At 50.1% G+C, this 13,875-nt stretch overlaps 1 protein-coding gene across 2 annotated transcripts in view; it reads left to right on the top strand.

Moving 5' to 3' along the window:
* Positions 1–13,568, top strand: part of TNR (tenascin R) — a gene marked incomplete at both ends in the record, with an annotated part of 29,115 nt that extends 15,547 nt beyond the window's left edge. Inside the window, 14 exons of one of the 2 annotated variants that reach the window (XM_082053516.1) lie at positions 291–380; positions 493–756; positions 1,414–1,680; positions 1,789–1,908; positions 2,812–2,955; positions 3,579–3,698; positions 4,434–4,571; positions 5,167–5,297; positions 6,283–6,415; positions 8,695–8,846; positions 10,186–10,282; positions 11,082–11,243; positions 12,833–12,996; positions 13,449–13,568. In XM_082053516.1, coding sequence (XP_081909642.1) covers positions 291–380; positions 493–756; positions 1,414–1,680; positions 1,789–1,908; positions 2,812–2,955; positions 3,579–3,698; positions 4,434–4,571; positions 5,167–5,297; positions 6,283–6,415; positions 8,695–8,846; positions 10,186–10,282; positions 11,082–11,243; positions 12,833–12,996; positions 13,449–13,568 — 2,102 coding nt within the window. Of the gene's footprint in view, positions 1–290; positions 381–492; positions 757–1,413; positions 1,681–1,788; positions 1,909–2,811; positions 2,956–3,578; positions 3,699–4,427; positions 4,572–5,166; positions 5,298–6,282; positions 6,416–8,694; positions 8,847–10,185; positions 10,283–11,081; positions 11,244–12,832; positions 12,997–13,448 lie in introns of both variants that reach the window. The other variant, XM_082053515.1, reaches the window with a different exon arrangement.
* Between the last annotated feature and the right edge of the window lie 307 nt (positions 13,569–13,875).

Genomic DNA, 13,875 nt, shown 5'->3' with positions numbered 1-13,875 from the left:
GCCAGCAATTACAGCAGACCTCATCAACAACTTTTAAAAATTGCTTTTTCCTGAGCTAGGATAATCCAAATTCCCCATCCAAATGCATCCACGGGGCTTTTTAAAAAGGCTCAGCTCCTGTTCAATGCATGGAGGAACTGCTGAGCTGGGGGAGGGCTGCCCACCCCAGAGATGCTCAGGAGGGTCCCCCCTGTCCCCAGCCTTGGGAGGTGGGGGGGTTGTGCCCCGAGGCCACCCAGCCAGGTGCTGCTCTCACACCTGTTCATATCCTTGCACCCCCCACCCCACAGATCTGGTGCCGGGGACAGAGTACGGCATCGGGATTTCAGCCGTGATGGACAGCCAGCAGAGCGTGCCGGCAACCATGAACGCCAGGACTGGTGAGTTTGGCCCCGCTGCAAGCTCCAAGCACGGCTGGCTCCTATGGCTCAGATAGCCCCATGGGACAGACCGTGCATGGGGACAAAGGTCTGCACCAACCCTCTCCCACAGAGCTTGACAGCCCTCGGGACCTCCTGGTGACAGCCTCCACGGAGACGTCCATCTCGCTGACCTGGACCAAAGCCACAGGTCCCATTGACCACTACCGCATTACCTTCACCCCCGCCTCAGGGATGGCCTCTGAAGTGACAGTGCCCCGGGACAAGTCACAGTTCACCCTCTCAGAGCTGGAGCCCGGGACAGAATACACCATTTCCATCATCGCCGAGAGGGGACGCCAGCAGAGCCTGGAGGCCACCGTGGATGCCTTCACAGGTAGAAAAAGACCAGTTGGGATGGGGCCAAGGGCACAGACCACCACCCCACATCAGCATCTCCACCAGCCCACTGCATATCCAGTGCCAAAACTCCTTAGGCAGCGATGGGGATGAGAGGTGGGGGCAATCCATCCATGTGGGAGGAAGTCAGTGGACCTCAGAAGGAGGCTGGCCCTACCAGCAAGAGGATCCCATCCCTCTGGCCAGCAGCTCTGAGCACACCTGTTTACCTGGAAGCTCCCATAAGGAAGAGGCAGGGTTGGGGGAACAGCCAGGACATTCTGTCCTCTGTGGTCAGGGTGGTCTGTGGGTTCATGAGAAGCAAAAAACAAGCCTTGAAGGACCTCACAAGTACCTCTGGGTGGAAAGCCTGCAGCTGAGAAGCCAAGACAGCACATACCATCTGCAGTGGGACAGCCCCACCACGCACCATATGGGTCTGGAATGGAGGGTGTTTGCAGGCAGAGCTGAGAAAAGCACCATTTTTCTCCTCCCATTTCTGCCTCTCAATCCCAACACAGTTTGAGATCAATGGAGAGCCCAAAGCTGGAGGTTTGCCACCTCTGTTGGCTACCTCCCATACAAGTGCTGGGAACAACACAGACACTGGGATCTGTAGATGGTCAGGGTTACATCTCCCTTCTCCACCTTGCAGGGGTCCGGCCCATCACGCAGCTCCACTTCTCCCAGCTGACGTCCTCCAGCGTGAACGTCACGTGGAGCGATCCATCCCCACCAGCAGACCGCCTCGTCCTCACCTACAGCCCCCGGGATGAGGAGGAGGAACAGCAGGTCACGCTCGACGGCACCCGCAGGCACGCCAGCCTGACAGGCCTGCAGCCATCCACCGAGTACCTGGTGTCACTGGTGGCCATGCACGGTGCCATCAGCTCCGAGCCCGTTGTGGGCTCCATCACAACAGGTATCATGGGACCCCCCCACCGGGCACAGGACCCCGCCAGGAGGGCGGGCAGGGGGACGGGGAGCGGACCTGCCTCCCACAGCTTTGCTTTCTGCTCCATCTCACCAGGGATTGACGCGCCAAAAGACCTCAGGGTGGGCAATGTCACCCAGGAGTCCATGATGGTCTATTGGAGCCCTCCCATTGCTGCCTTTGACCACTATAGAATATCCTACCGTGCTGCTGAAGGTAATGGGTCAGACCACACTCACTCATGCCCTGAGCTCGCAGCTGCCAACCCTCCCTCCATCCGCAGTTGAGAGCAAGCCACCAGATCATCCTCACCCCAGGCAGCGTCCCAGTGCCCTGGGAGAAGCCACCAATAGCTGGGCTGGATAAGAGGCTGTGGTGGCAGAGGATGAGGTGTCTAGGATGAGGATGGGAAGGGACCACAGTGGCCAAGGGTCAGCTGGGCACAGAAGGATACAGGGAGTGACCCTCTGAACATGCCCTCCCCAGGGATGATTAACTCAGGGCCTGATCATGAAATCCCACACTGTGCACCTGGCCTCCCTGGCTCATCTCTCTTAGGCCCAGTTCCACCTATGACGCTGAAAAGGTCAAGACCTGGGTACCCAGGTCTGCACCTGCAGGCACAAAACCCAGTTACCCCCAGTATCATAGAATCACAGAATCATTTTGGTTGGAAAAGACCCTCAGGACTATGGAGTCCAACCATTAACCAAATATTGGCACTAAACCATGTCCCTAATGACCTCATGGACACATCTTCTAAACCCCTCCAGGGGTGGTGACTCCACCACTGCCCTGGGCAGCCTGTTCCAGTGCCCAACAACCCTTTCCAGGAAGAAATTTTTTCCAATATCCAATCTAAACCTCCCTTGGCACAACTTGAGACAATTTCCGCTGGTCCTGTCGCTCCTGTCTCTCAACTCGTTCCAGCACCTCAAGGGCTTTCTTGGTGTGAGGGGCCCAAAACTGTACCCAGGATTTGAGGTTCAGCCTCACAAGTGCCCAGTACAGGGGGAGCCCAAACAGGACTAGTGGCATGGTCCTCCCCTCCCATGCACCTCCTGCACCCCAGGGACAGGACCAGCCATGACACCAAAGCTCTTGGCTCTGTCCCCACAGGGAAGACAGACAGCACCACCATCCCCAGCGATGCCACCGAGTACATCCTCCACCACCTGCAGCCTGCCACCAAGTACGAGATCGAGGTGAAAAGTGTGCGGGGCTGGGAGGAGAGCGAGATGGCCTCCATCACTGTGTACACAGGTGGGAAGGAGCTCCTGGTGGGCAGATACCCATCAAATGGTGCCAGCCCCTTCTTGCAGTAGCAATGGGGCAGCTGCAAGCTGAACCTCATGCCAGCCTGATGCAAGTTCAAAATCATGAGCAAGACTCACAAGAGCCCAGTGTGGATTTTTGAAAGATGTCTAAGCAAAGCTTTTCCTGTATATGCATGGGTAGTCATGGAGGAGAGTGATAAATCTGTGTATTGAGCAGGGGGAAGCCAGAGATACAAAGTTAGGCAACCATGACAACCTTTCTTAAAGGGAGTACAGACTTTCAGAAATAATCCCTGGGGAAGCCCTGACACATACAGCATCTGCTGCAAGAATAAAACACTTTGCTATCCCCAGACTCCTCAAAACCAAAAAGAACCACCCTGTAAAATTCCAGGCTGTGCGTCAGGAAAGCAGTGGAAGAGCAGCCCAGGTAGCAGAGCAGCACAAGCTGTGATGTGTCTGCTCTCCAGCTAGGGCAGAAGTAACTCCTCTGCAGGCACGTGTGCCTGGCCAGAAGGCAGGACCACAAGTGATGGACCACAAGAAGCCCTTCCAGTTCATAACCAGTCTCTTAATGACTCTGACTCTCTGAATCTGTTTGCCACACAGCTATGGATGCCCCCCTGGGGGTCACGGCCACCAACATCACCCCCACTGAGGCACTGCTGCAGTGGAACCCACCACTGTCAGATGTGGAGAGCTACATCCTCATCCTCACCCGCCGCGCAGGTATGTCTGCCGTGAGCTTTGCTTGGACTCCATTTCAGCTCACCTCCACTTGTCCTCCATCCCAAAACCCAGGGTTCAGTGGGTGCCCTCCACAGCGAGAGGAAGGAAGGAGCCCTTGCTTTGGGAGGGCAGTAGATGGCAGGGCTGTACCCCATCCCCAGACACTAGAATCTCCTGCCCAGGTCCCATGTCAGTGCCCTTCACCAAGCCTCAGGGCATGGCAGTCCACACAGGAGTGGACTGGGATCCTCCTGGTTTACTACTTGGCTCACCAGCAGCAGCCCAGAGGCAAACCAGTACCCATCCCAACAGGTAGCCAGAGAAGTGGTGGATGCCCCATCCCTGGAGACATCCCAGGCCAGGCTGGATGGGGCTCTGAGCAACCTGAGCTGGTGAAGATGTCCCTGCTCATGGCAGGGGTTGGACTGGATGAGCTTTGAAGGTCCCTTCCAACCCAAACTCTTCTTTGATTCCACAATCCCACAGAAACTCAATGTGCAGCAAACTCTATGAAATCCATTACTGAAGGGAAAGAAAGCAGCAGGAAAATACAGAGCGTGTGGGAAAAATAAGGCCCTCCTTCAGACCAAACACCATCACTCAGCTGCCACACAATAGCTCATGGTGATTCAGCAGTATCAGTGCTTTTGATCACGAGTTCATATCCATAGACACGTTTTGGAGAACCACCTTTAACATCTAGCCTAAGTCTTCTCTTTTGGCTTACAGTTGCAGGAGAAACAATTCTTGTGGATGGAGTCAACCAGGAGTATCAGTTGACCAACCTCATGCCCAGTACCACCTACACAGTCTCTATGTACGCCACCAATGGGCCTCTCACCAGCCAGACCATCAGCACCAACTTTACAACTCGTACGTACAATCACCTCCCCCGCTGCCCATTATGAGTCCTTAGCCATATATCCACCCTGGGAAAAACAGCCACTAAGGCTGAGCCAAAGCTTTTCTCACATACATGTGGGTGTAAAAGTTGCCATGTGCCAAAACGACACCCAAATACCAGTATTGGGCACAACACAAAACCAGAATTTTAATCACAACAAGCATAAACCATCATTTTCACTCTTTCAACATCTATCCACCCTCCTTTCTTTGATTTCACCTGGATGTGGTTTCCCAATTAGACCCTTGAGCAGGTCTTTTTCTTGCCCAAGGCCATAGTCCAGAAGAGCACTACAAGCCATTTTGCTTACAAGAAGCTTGACACACCCCATAGCACATGAATTTCAGAGCTGTTATCCTTCAGATAGCATGCAGGAGGAGGACTTTGAGAGGGTTTGCAGAGCTCTGTTCAAGGCTGACGATGAGTGACATCTGGAAGCTGAGGGCAAGGATGGACTTTGGGCTGTAGCTCAGGATTGTGAGGTTGAATCCCAGTGGGGAAGAGGGGCTGGGGTGGTTGAGTGTGAGGGCTTGCGCTTCCCTGGGTCCCTATCCACCCTTGCAGTTTTGGATCCTCCAACAAACCTGACCGCCAGCGAAGTGACTCGACGGAGCGCCTTACTCTCCTGGGTGCCTCCCGTGGGAGAGATCGAGAACTACATCATGACCTACAGATCCACTGATGGCAGCCGCAAGGTGAGCGAGTCCTCACAAAGAAAGAGGCTCATTAAGTCAGGGAATAACATTACCATGGAGAAACGAGCAGGAGAAACTCAACAAAGCAAAAGAACGATGGTCACTAGGTCAGGGAGAGATGAAAAGGGCAAACGCTACTTCCTGCATAAGCGATACTTTAGATAAACAAATGGAAAAAGCAGGAAAAGATTGCCTAGGGCAAAATCTTTATGTACATCTGAAGGTCTGGGCATGAGGGGGCATGCCTGGAAATTTGGGATGAACAGGGTAAATTCACAACTTGTGAAACACAAGCGAGCTGACACAGGAGAAGATTATCCCACAAATAGAGATGCTAAAAATGCCATTTGGCCTTCTTGCAGAAAGGAAGATGGGTACAGACAGCTAATTAACCCTGCAATACAATATATTTGATTATTTAATCAGTGTGTCCATATCTGCCTGTTTGAAAGAGCTGCTACAAATGCTATCAGAAATATGTCACTGCAAATAGTCTCGTTTCCTTTGCTGGTGTAACTGGCTTGCAGCAGCCGGAGGATAATAGCTTTGCAGAAGGGGCTCGATATAACGCTACGTGGCATTGGCTGACAACCAGAAAAATTAACGTGACAGGAATTGATGGAGTCGGAACTGGCTGATAACCAGGTTTGGGAAGCTCTACTCATTGCGATGCTTGGCCAATCTGTCATGCCCCGTATTGGAGGCATGCAGATCCCAACCAAGTTGGTGAGAATTGCACACAGACTGCAAACATTTTAAACCTCCTGTGTCCAAACTAGCTAGCTTTCTCCCACCCAAACCATCCCAAAAGGTTGCACATAGTCATTGACCTCAGGTTGACTTAGTCCAGGGGTGTGAGCAGCCATGCACCGAGGGCTGCGGCAGTTTGTGGCTTCCCTTCCCTCCTCGCTTGCTCTTTAGGCTCCCCATCGCTTTTCTCATCTGTTGCTCTTGGTGTCTACCTCCTTCTGGGACCCATGTACAGGAGCTGATTGTGGATGCTGAGGATACGTGGATCCGCCTGGAGGGGCTTTCTGAGACCACAGAGTACACCGTGCGCCTGCAAGCTGCCCAAAACGCCTTGCGGAGCGGCTTCATCTCCACCACCTTCACCACAGGTGAGGACTTGCACCATGTTTGCTCGGCCAGGTGAGGCTTAGCCTACACACCATGCTGGTAGACATGGACTGCTTTTATGGGCTTTCCCTCCTTAAGCAGCACTTCACCGCGATTCATAGAGAGGTATGTTCATTGCCATGACCCACAGCATTGCTTTGCTACAAAAACTTAATGGCTGAAGCATCTATAACATAAACACAAGACCCAGACCAGGGTAAGGGGATTTGAGCTTGAAACCAGGAACCACCTATCAGGCTCTTTGCTTTGCCTTTGCCCCTCCTCAAATGCATAAATAGAAAAGAAAGAGGGAAAAAAAAAAGGGGGTTGGGGGGGATGAGGAGGGAAAACACACCACACAAAAGTCAACAATGTATATCAACAGGTATGTTTTTGGAGTAAGTGGGGAGAGACCCAGCTGGCCTCTTCATGCTGTAGACATGGTCTGATCTCTCATAAATATCATAGTATGGTTTGGGTGGGAAGGGACCTTCCAAGCTCATCCAGTTCAAATCCTGCCATGAGCAGGGACACCTTCACCCATCCAGCCTGGCCTGTGATGTCTCCAGGGATGGAGCAGCCCTGGAAATATCAAGCAGGTGGATCTGCACCACCATCAATGGAGTCCAGACACCAGAGCCAGCATGTCCACAGAAGTGTGGTTCCACCGATTTTATCTAATTGCATTATTCCTTCCCTCTCTAATTCTAGAGAAGTTACAATCCCGTAAGACAACAAATCCAAATCAAAGGGTGCGCATCCACAGCCACCGCACCCCTCACAGATGGGAATGCTGATGCTTGCAAGAATGAAGCTTGCATGAAAATGTCACCATTGCCCCCACCCTCTGCAACCATTCACACTCAAATCAATGCAAAGTGTCTCATCCCTCAACCTCTTCAAAAAGCCTTGCTAGGTCAGGGCACTTAACAGACAGAGAGCGTTTTGTTCAGGGTTGAATCCAACTATATTTCTCCTGGGCTTCAAAAGCACTAAGAAGCCTGAAGATGATATTCACCAAAATTCCTGCCATTTGCGCTGCCAGTTCGATTAGGAGAGTTTTCCTTGAATCTGCTCTGGATCCACTTCCCCATCCTGGCTACATGCAAAGGTCCCTTCACCTGCTTTTAAGCAATAATAGAAACTATTTACGTCAACAAAAAATACTCTTCTCTAATGCATCTACGGATCAGGCTTTCCTGCTATTCTTGCCTCTCACGTGAGCACATAAAGCCAGTGCAATTCAGGCAGGTGATAGAAAAATGCATGTAATCTTGGAGAGTCAGGGACAGAAATGCACAAGGGTGGCTTCTCAGATGGGATAAAGCAGCAGAAACACTTGCAATCAGGCAAGGAGAGCACCATTTCCATTAAACACAAATGTCAGACCTCAGAAGTGTTACAGACACCATTGGCAGCTGAGGCAGCATCCGAATACAGGTTTAACTTGCTTTTAAGATGGAGATAAGCATCAGCAAGAAACCAGCTTCTCACCACTTACCCCCTATATCGATGATACAGAAGCACCCAGGAACAAACATCAAGGCAATGTGATCCATGGGCAGCATCCATCCCTCAGCAAAGAATTGGGGTCTGGGTTTCAGTTCACTCTGGCAGTGTATCAGGGCACTCTGCAAAGAGCAAGGACTTGTCTTTAAAGACAAGACAAAAACAAACAAACAAAAACCCAGGCTTAATTTAAATTGTTTTGCTTCCAATTCAAATTGTTTTCCTTCCTTCTGCTCACAGTACACATCCCGGGGTTCTTCCATTCCCTCTGACATATTAATAGCTCGGTCTCTTTGTTTTATGTTTGCATAAGGTTCTTGGGGAATTGTATACAGATGGGACAAAAGGAAGAAACAGATACAGTATTTATAATTTATAGCAGTTTGAAATGTCTTTCAAGGTCTCCTTGGCTCTTAAAGATATGAATATAAATTAAGAAACAAGCAATCTCCGCAGAGCTCAGGGGAGCCTGAAGTGGTTGCCTTTGAAGCAGTTTTTATTGTTGGATACTATAAAATGCAAACAACCTTGCACTACAGACCATGGAGATGGGAAAAAATAGGGGTTCTTTAACATTTAGACAAAGTGATGACCTCCAAATCTTCAGGTCATAAGGGTGAAGAATACACCCAAATGGGAAACAACAGATAGACGTCTGTACCCTGGCCCAGTGGGGTATCATGCAGTTGTGAGGGATGCATGCTACATGTTCTTCATGCCTTCTCAATGCATTACCAAGATACCCTCTAAGGGTTATTTCTTTTTTTTGCAGGTGGCCGTGTCTTTGCTAACCCTCAGGACTGTGCCCAGCACCTGATGAATGGAGACACACTGAGTGGCGTCTACACCATCTCCATCAACGGGGACCTTGGCCAGCGGGTGCAGGTGTACTGTGACATGACTACCGATGGGGGCGGCTGGATTGTGAGTAGCCACATGGTTCTCATAGAATCACAGAACAGTTTGGCTTGGAAGGGACCTTCAAAGATCATCAGTCCCACCCCTGCCACAAGCAGGGACATCTTCACCAGCTCAGGTTGTCAGAGCCCTGTCCAGCCTGGCTTGGGATAGCATCCACCACCTCTCTGGGCAACCTGGGACAGTGTTTCATCACACTCACTGTAAAAAATTTCTTCCTCATGTCTAGCCTGAAACTCCTGTCTTTTAGCTTAAAACCATCACCCCACATCCTACCGCAACAGGCTCTGCTAAAAAGTCTGTCCCCATCTTTATTATTGGCCTCTGTTTAAGTACAGAAGAGCCACAATAAGGTCTCCCCAGAACCTTCTCTTCTCCAGGCTGAACACCCCAACTCTCTCAGCCTGTTCTCATAGCAAAACGGTTCCAGCCCTCGGATCATTTTTGTCCTACACGTTGTCCCCATCACAAAGTAACCAAACCTCATCCTACCAGCAGAGCCAAGCACTACACTGTGCAGGAACAACAGCAGGCTGAATATCACACACTTCATTTCCCACGCCATAGGGAATGGCCCACACTCCAGTAATAATAGTTACACTTGGAGAAAAGCCCTTTGATTTATTTGACACGCTTACAGTGCTTCTGGAGAGCAAAATCTGGGACTGAAGTTGATTTATTGTTCTAGAAATGAAATTAATGGCCAATAGCTTTCATGGGGAATGATTCACGCTGCCGGCAGTAGGAGGGTGTCAGGCATCACCCGGATTGAGTCCACACGGGAGCATTTTAGAGGCAAATGCCTGTTTGGCTTTTGAATTGCACAAACACTGCTTGTCTTGACGTAGATGGACTGACAACTAAAGTAAATAATGCTCTGGTGCTTTGATTTTATCCGTGTCAAACGCTTACTTACATGCATTACGCAAAACTCCACTAGATGTATAGTCAAAACAAAACAAAAAAAAAGGGCTTCCTCAGGTGCTGATTTCTAGCATGGATGTTATTTTAACCTGGCAATTTCCCTCCATCTCACTCTGTCTCAGAGCATCCCCTTGGATATCACAGAGTCAGCCAAAAGCAGAAGCACATGCTAGAAAACCAGAGGCACCACATATTGGGTAGAGCAGAAAGCTCAAAGGCTGATTACTTCCCATTATAATATTGATTTGCCTTGGACATCACATAACATCTCTTCAGTTCCTCCATCTGCACAGGAATTAATTGCATGGCTGCCCTGAACACTAACTAGATGGGCATTGCAATTTTCTTCCCTGAAAGGTGCTATGTATTTTGTGTGCCCCAAAGGCACACTGATTTTGTCCCCGATCTTCCCCCGCAACAGGTCTTCCAGAGGCGGCAGAACGGGCTGACCGATTTCTTCCGGAAATGGGCAGATTATCGGATCGGCTTTGGAAACTTGGAGGACGAATTTTGGCTGGGTAAGGTGTTCACCAGTTCTCGTTCACCAACGTGTCAAACACGAGCTCCCCGTGCACCATGCTGCTTGCCCGTGCCAGCTGGTGGCTCCTCACCTTTCACCCCACTCCTCTATGCTCTCTCTTGGACAGTTTTCCTTCTGTTTTTCTTTCCTTGAACTGCACATTAGAAAGTCATTCAGGGACACACCACAGAAAAACACATTCTGAAGGCCGACAACTCCTTAATTTGCTCCTCCTAGGAGAGAAGTGGGTACGCTGTGGGTTTTCATGGACCAAAACCCATCATTCTCCTTCGGATGACTATAGGTTCCATTGGTGGCATAGACCTCCCTTGGCCTTGGCCAAACCAGTTGCCCAAAGAAAGTAGGAAAGTGGTGAGTGGGAGACCCAGCACAACTCTGAAGCGAAGTGTGCCCCCCCAAAACCTGGACATGAGCCGAGGCCAGCCCTGCAGCACAAACATGTGCTGGCTCATACAGGAACTTAACAGCAACATGAGAAACACCGGAGCTCCACAGCTGAACACCCCCAGCCTCAGCAGCATGGAGAAGGCTGAACCCTGGCCTTGAACCCACCTCTCATAGCCACATGGAGGTGGAGCTTGAGTGGGGACAGAGAGCTCAGATCCCACCAGTGCCAGGAGAGACAATGACTTAACTAGAATTGCTGCTGCTCTCTGATTGCTCTCCTCACCCTCATCCCCCACAGCCATTTTATTTGCCTAGAGCTTTTTTTGTTTGCTCATGGAGCAGATCCAGAAACCGTGTCTGACCAGGTGTCCCGTTGCTTGCCTCACCAGGCTTGGACAATATCCACAAGATCACATCCCAAGGGCGCTACGAGTTGCGAATAGACATGAGGGACGGTCAGGAAGCAGCATATGCCTACTACGACAAGTTCTCCATTGGTGACGCCCGGAGCTTGTACAAGCTGCGAATCGGGGACTACAACGGCACTTCAGGTACAACCTCAGTGCTAGCAAGTAGTAGGGAAATCCTGGGACTGGTGGATCTGACACTGTGAAGGAAACCCCAACATCAAAGCGTACTTTTCTGGATGCAAACCCATAGCCCTTTCTGCCTTCCCGCAATCCATCATGTAAACCAGGCTGCTAAATCCCACCAAGGACACAGGGAATTTTCCATTGGGGATTAGATATTTAATATCAGAGGCATTCGCTGTTCAAATAACCAGGTCAATTGTCAGAGGTGTCCTCTCACTCAGCAATAACCAGAGGATATATTTATCGCCCTCTCACAGCAATGGAAAAATCTGAAATCCTCTGTATCGCTTCCTCACACAGAGGCCAAACACTGGCTGGTTTTGCAAGGACACTGTCACACCTGTTTGCTCAGTTGATGCAGCAGCACTAGGCTTTGGCCACAAGAAAACAGGGGCTAATGGGTGATAGAGGGACGGTACAGGAGGTCTCTTCCCCAAGAAGGGGGAGAGGGGTACAGCTGCAGCCCCTTTAGCTGGGATAGACATGCCCAGTGCAAGCTGCCATGATCCAGACAAAACTTCACCACCACATACTTAGTGAGGAACCCCACACCATATCTAAGATGCAGGAATTTGCCTGTACAACATCTGGTAGTTGCCACTGGAACAGAAGCCACAGGGATCTTGTTTGCAAGCAACAGAGCACTTGCTCTGACCTTAAGTCCCAGGGCACAAGGCACCCAATCTATTGCCAAAAATACCAATAACAGTGCTGCAGACACAACTCCCTCCCTGTCCCCATGAAAGCTCTTCTTCTAGTTGTCCAACCAAGGAACTTCTGCCCCACCTTGAGCAAACAGAGCCAAGACTCGCAAAATGGTCCATCGCCAAGAGGTTTTCTCACAAGCCTCTTGGTCGCTGGACTGCACACAGCCGGCATGGGTCCATATTGTATTTTCTTAGGGACCACCAAGGAACATATTAAGAATGTCTCCTCTAAGTATATAATCTATTTGTAATAATGACCATATTTCACTCTGGCTCTTCTTTCACCTAAAAACAACTCTTCTTTTCCTTAGTAAAGAGGGGAGATGAGGTTGGTGTGTTTGGTGGAACAAAACATCATGCACCTTCCAAAAGGTTCTTCCCCTTATTTAAAGGGAGAAAAGAAGGTCAAGCATCTTGGTTCAAGAAGCAAAGGTCTGGCCTCCTCTGGGAGAAATCCCCTTTGGCTAACAGGAGGCAAGGAGGCTGAAAGCATCCTGAAGTTACGTAGCAGAGCCAGGCTTTAGAAAATCAGATACGTCCAAATCTAGGACTTAATTCCTTTCTGGAACACTAAAATTCAGATGCAAAACTCTAAAGCATTTTATCTGCCAAACCCAAGCAGCCTCTAAGTTTTTCTGTGGTCTGTACTGATCCTAAACCAACAGCAGAGAACCTCAGATGAACCAGATGTGAGCAATTCCAGTTAATGTTATTCCCAGACCTTCAGTTGCTTGAGCTGTTGATTGACAGGCTACCACACATACCAGAATATCCCGGTTTCCTTGTGAAAAGACCAGATGACTTGGGATTCACCCCCTCTAACGGCATCTCTTTCTGCAGGGGACTCCCTCACCTATCACCAGGGCCGCCCCTTCTCCACCAAGGACAGGGACAACGATGTCGCTGTGACCAACTGCGCCATGTCCTACAAAGGGGCCTGGTGGTACAAGAACTGCCACCGCACCAACCTCAATGGCAAGTACGGAGAGTCCCGGCACAGTCAGGTAAGAGCAGGGCTGGGTTGAAAGCCTTCAGCACTTCTTCTAGCAGTGTCACCAAGCACGCAGCAAGCCCAAGCTAGGGCTGGGGCTGCGTGGTTGGTGCACCAGGGTCAGCAGCACCACTGGCGTGACCCAACAGAAGCTGGAGGAAAAGGAACCACCTTCAAACCATTTAGGCTGGTCCTTCATGTCTCACACTGGCTGACATGGTCATTTACCGCAGCATCTTGCTACATTACATTAAATATATATATATATACACACACACACACACATGAAATTTGATCAGGAGTCTTTGAGCAGTGGGAAAAACCCATCAAGCCACAGCAAGAGTTTCATGCTCCTGCTGTAGCAAGTTCTTCCCTACAGCGGTCAAGCCTGTTTCCCTCCTCTCCCACTCCAGTTTCATGTTGGGGTATTTCTTTACCCTGTGCCTTTTCTCTCCCTCCTGCCAGGGGATTAACTGGTACCATTGGAAAGGCCATGAGTTCTCCATCCCGTTTGTGGAAATGAAGATGCGACCCTACAACCACCGTAACATCTCTGGGAGGAAGCGACGGTCCCTACAGCTCTGAGCCAGCTGAAACCCCTCCTGCCTCCCACCACTTGACCTTTTCTGTAATTTGTTTGTATTTTATAATACAAAAAGGGGAAAAAAAAATTACTACTCGTCTGAGATAGCAACCTGCCCCTCATGAGTGCTGGAGGGAACCGCGGCACAAGCAAAAGCCGTTGGAATGGAAAAAACCTCATTGCTTTGCACCTGTCCCAGAGAAATACCAAATTTCCAGTCTCCCTACCCCAATACCCTGGCCCTTAACATGAGAAGAAAGAGAGAGAGACAGACAGATTTTTGATATATTTTTAAAAGACTTAGAAATC

Source organism: Streptopelia decaocto, assembly GCF_964273445.1.
Source record: "Streptopelia decaocto genome assembly, chromosome: 5".
NCBI classification, from domain to species: Eukaryota; Metazoa; Chordata; class Aves; order Columbiformes; family Columbidae; genus Streptopelia; species Streptopelia decaocto.
Note: the sequence above shows the minus strand (reverse complement) of the source record. Positions and strands in the feature narration are given on the sequence as shown.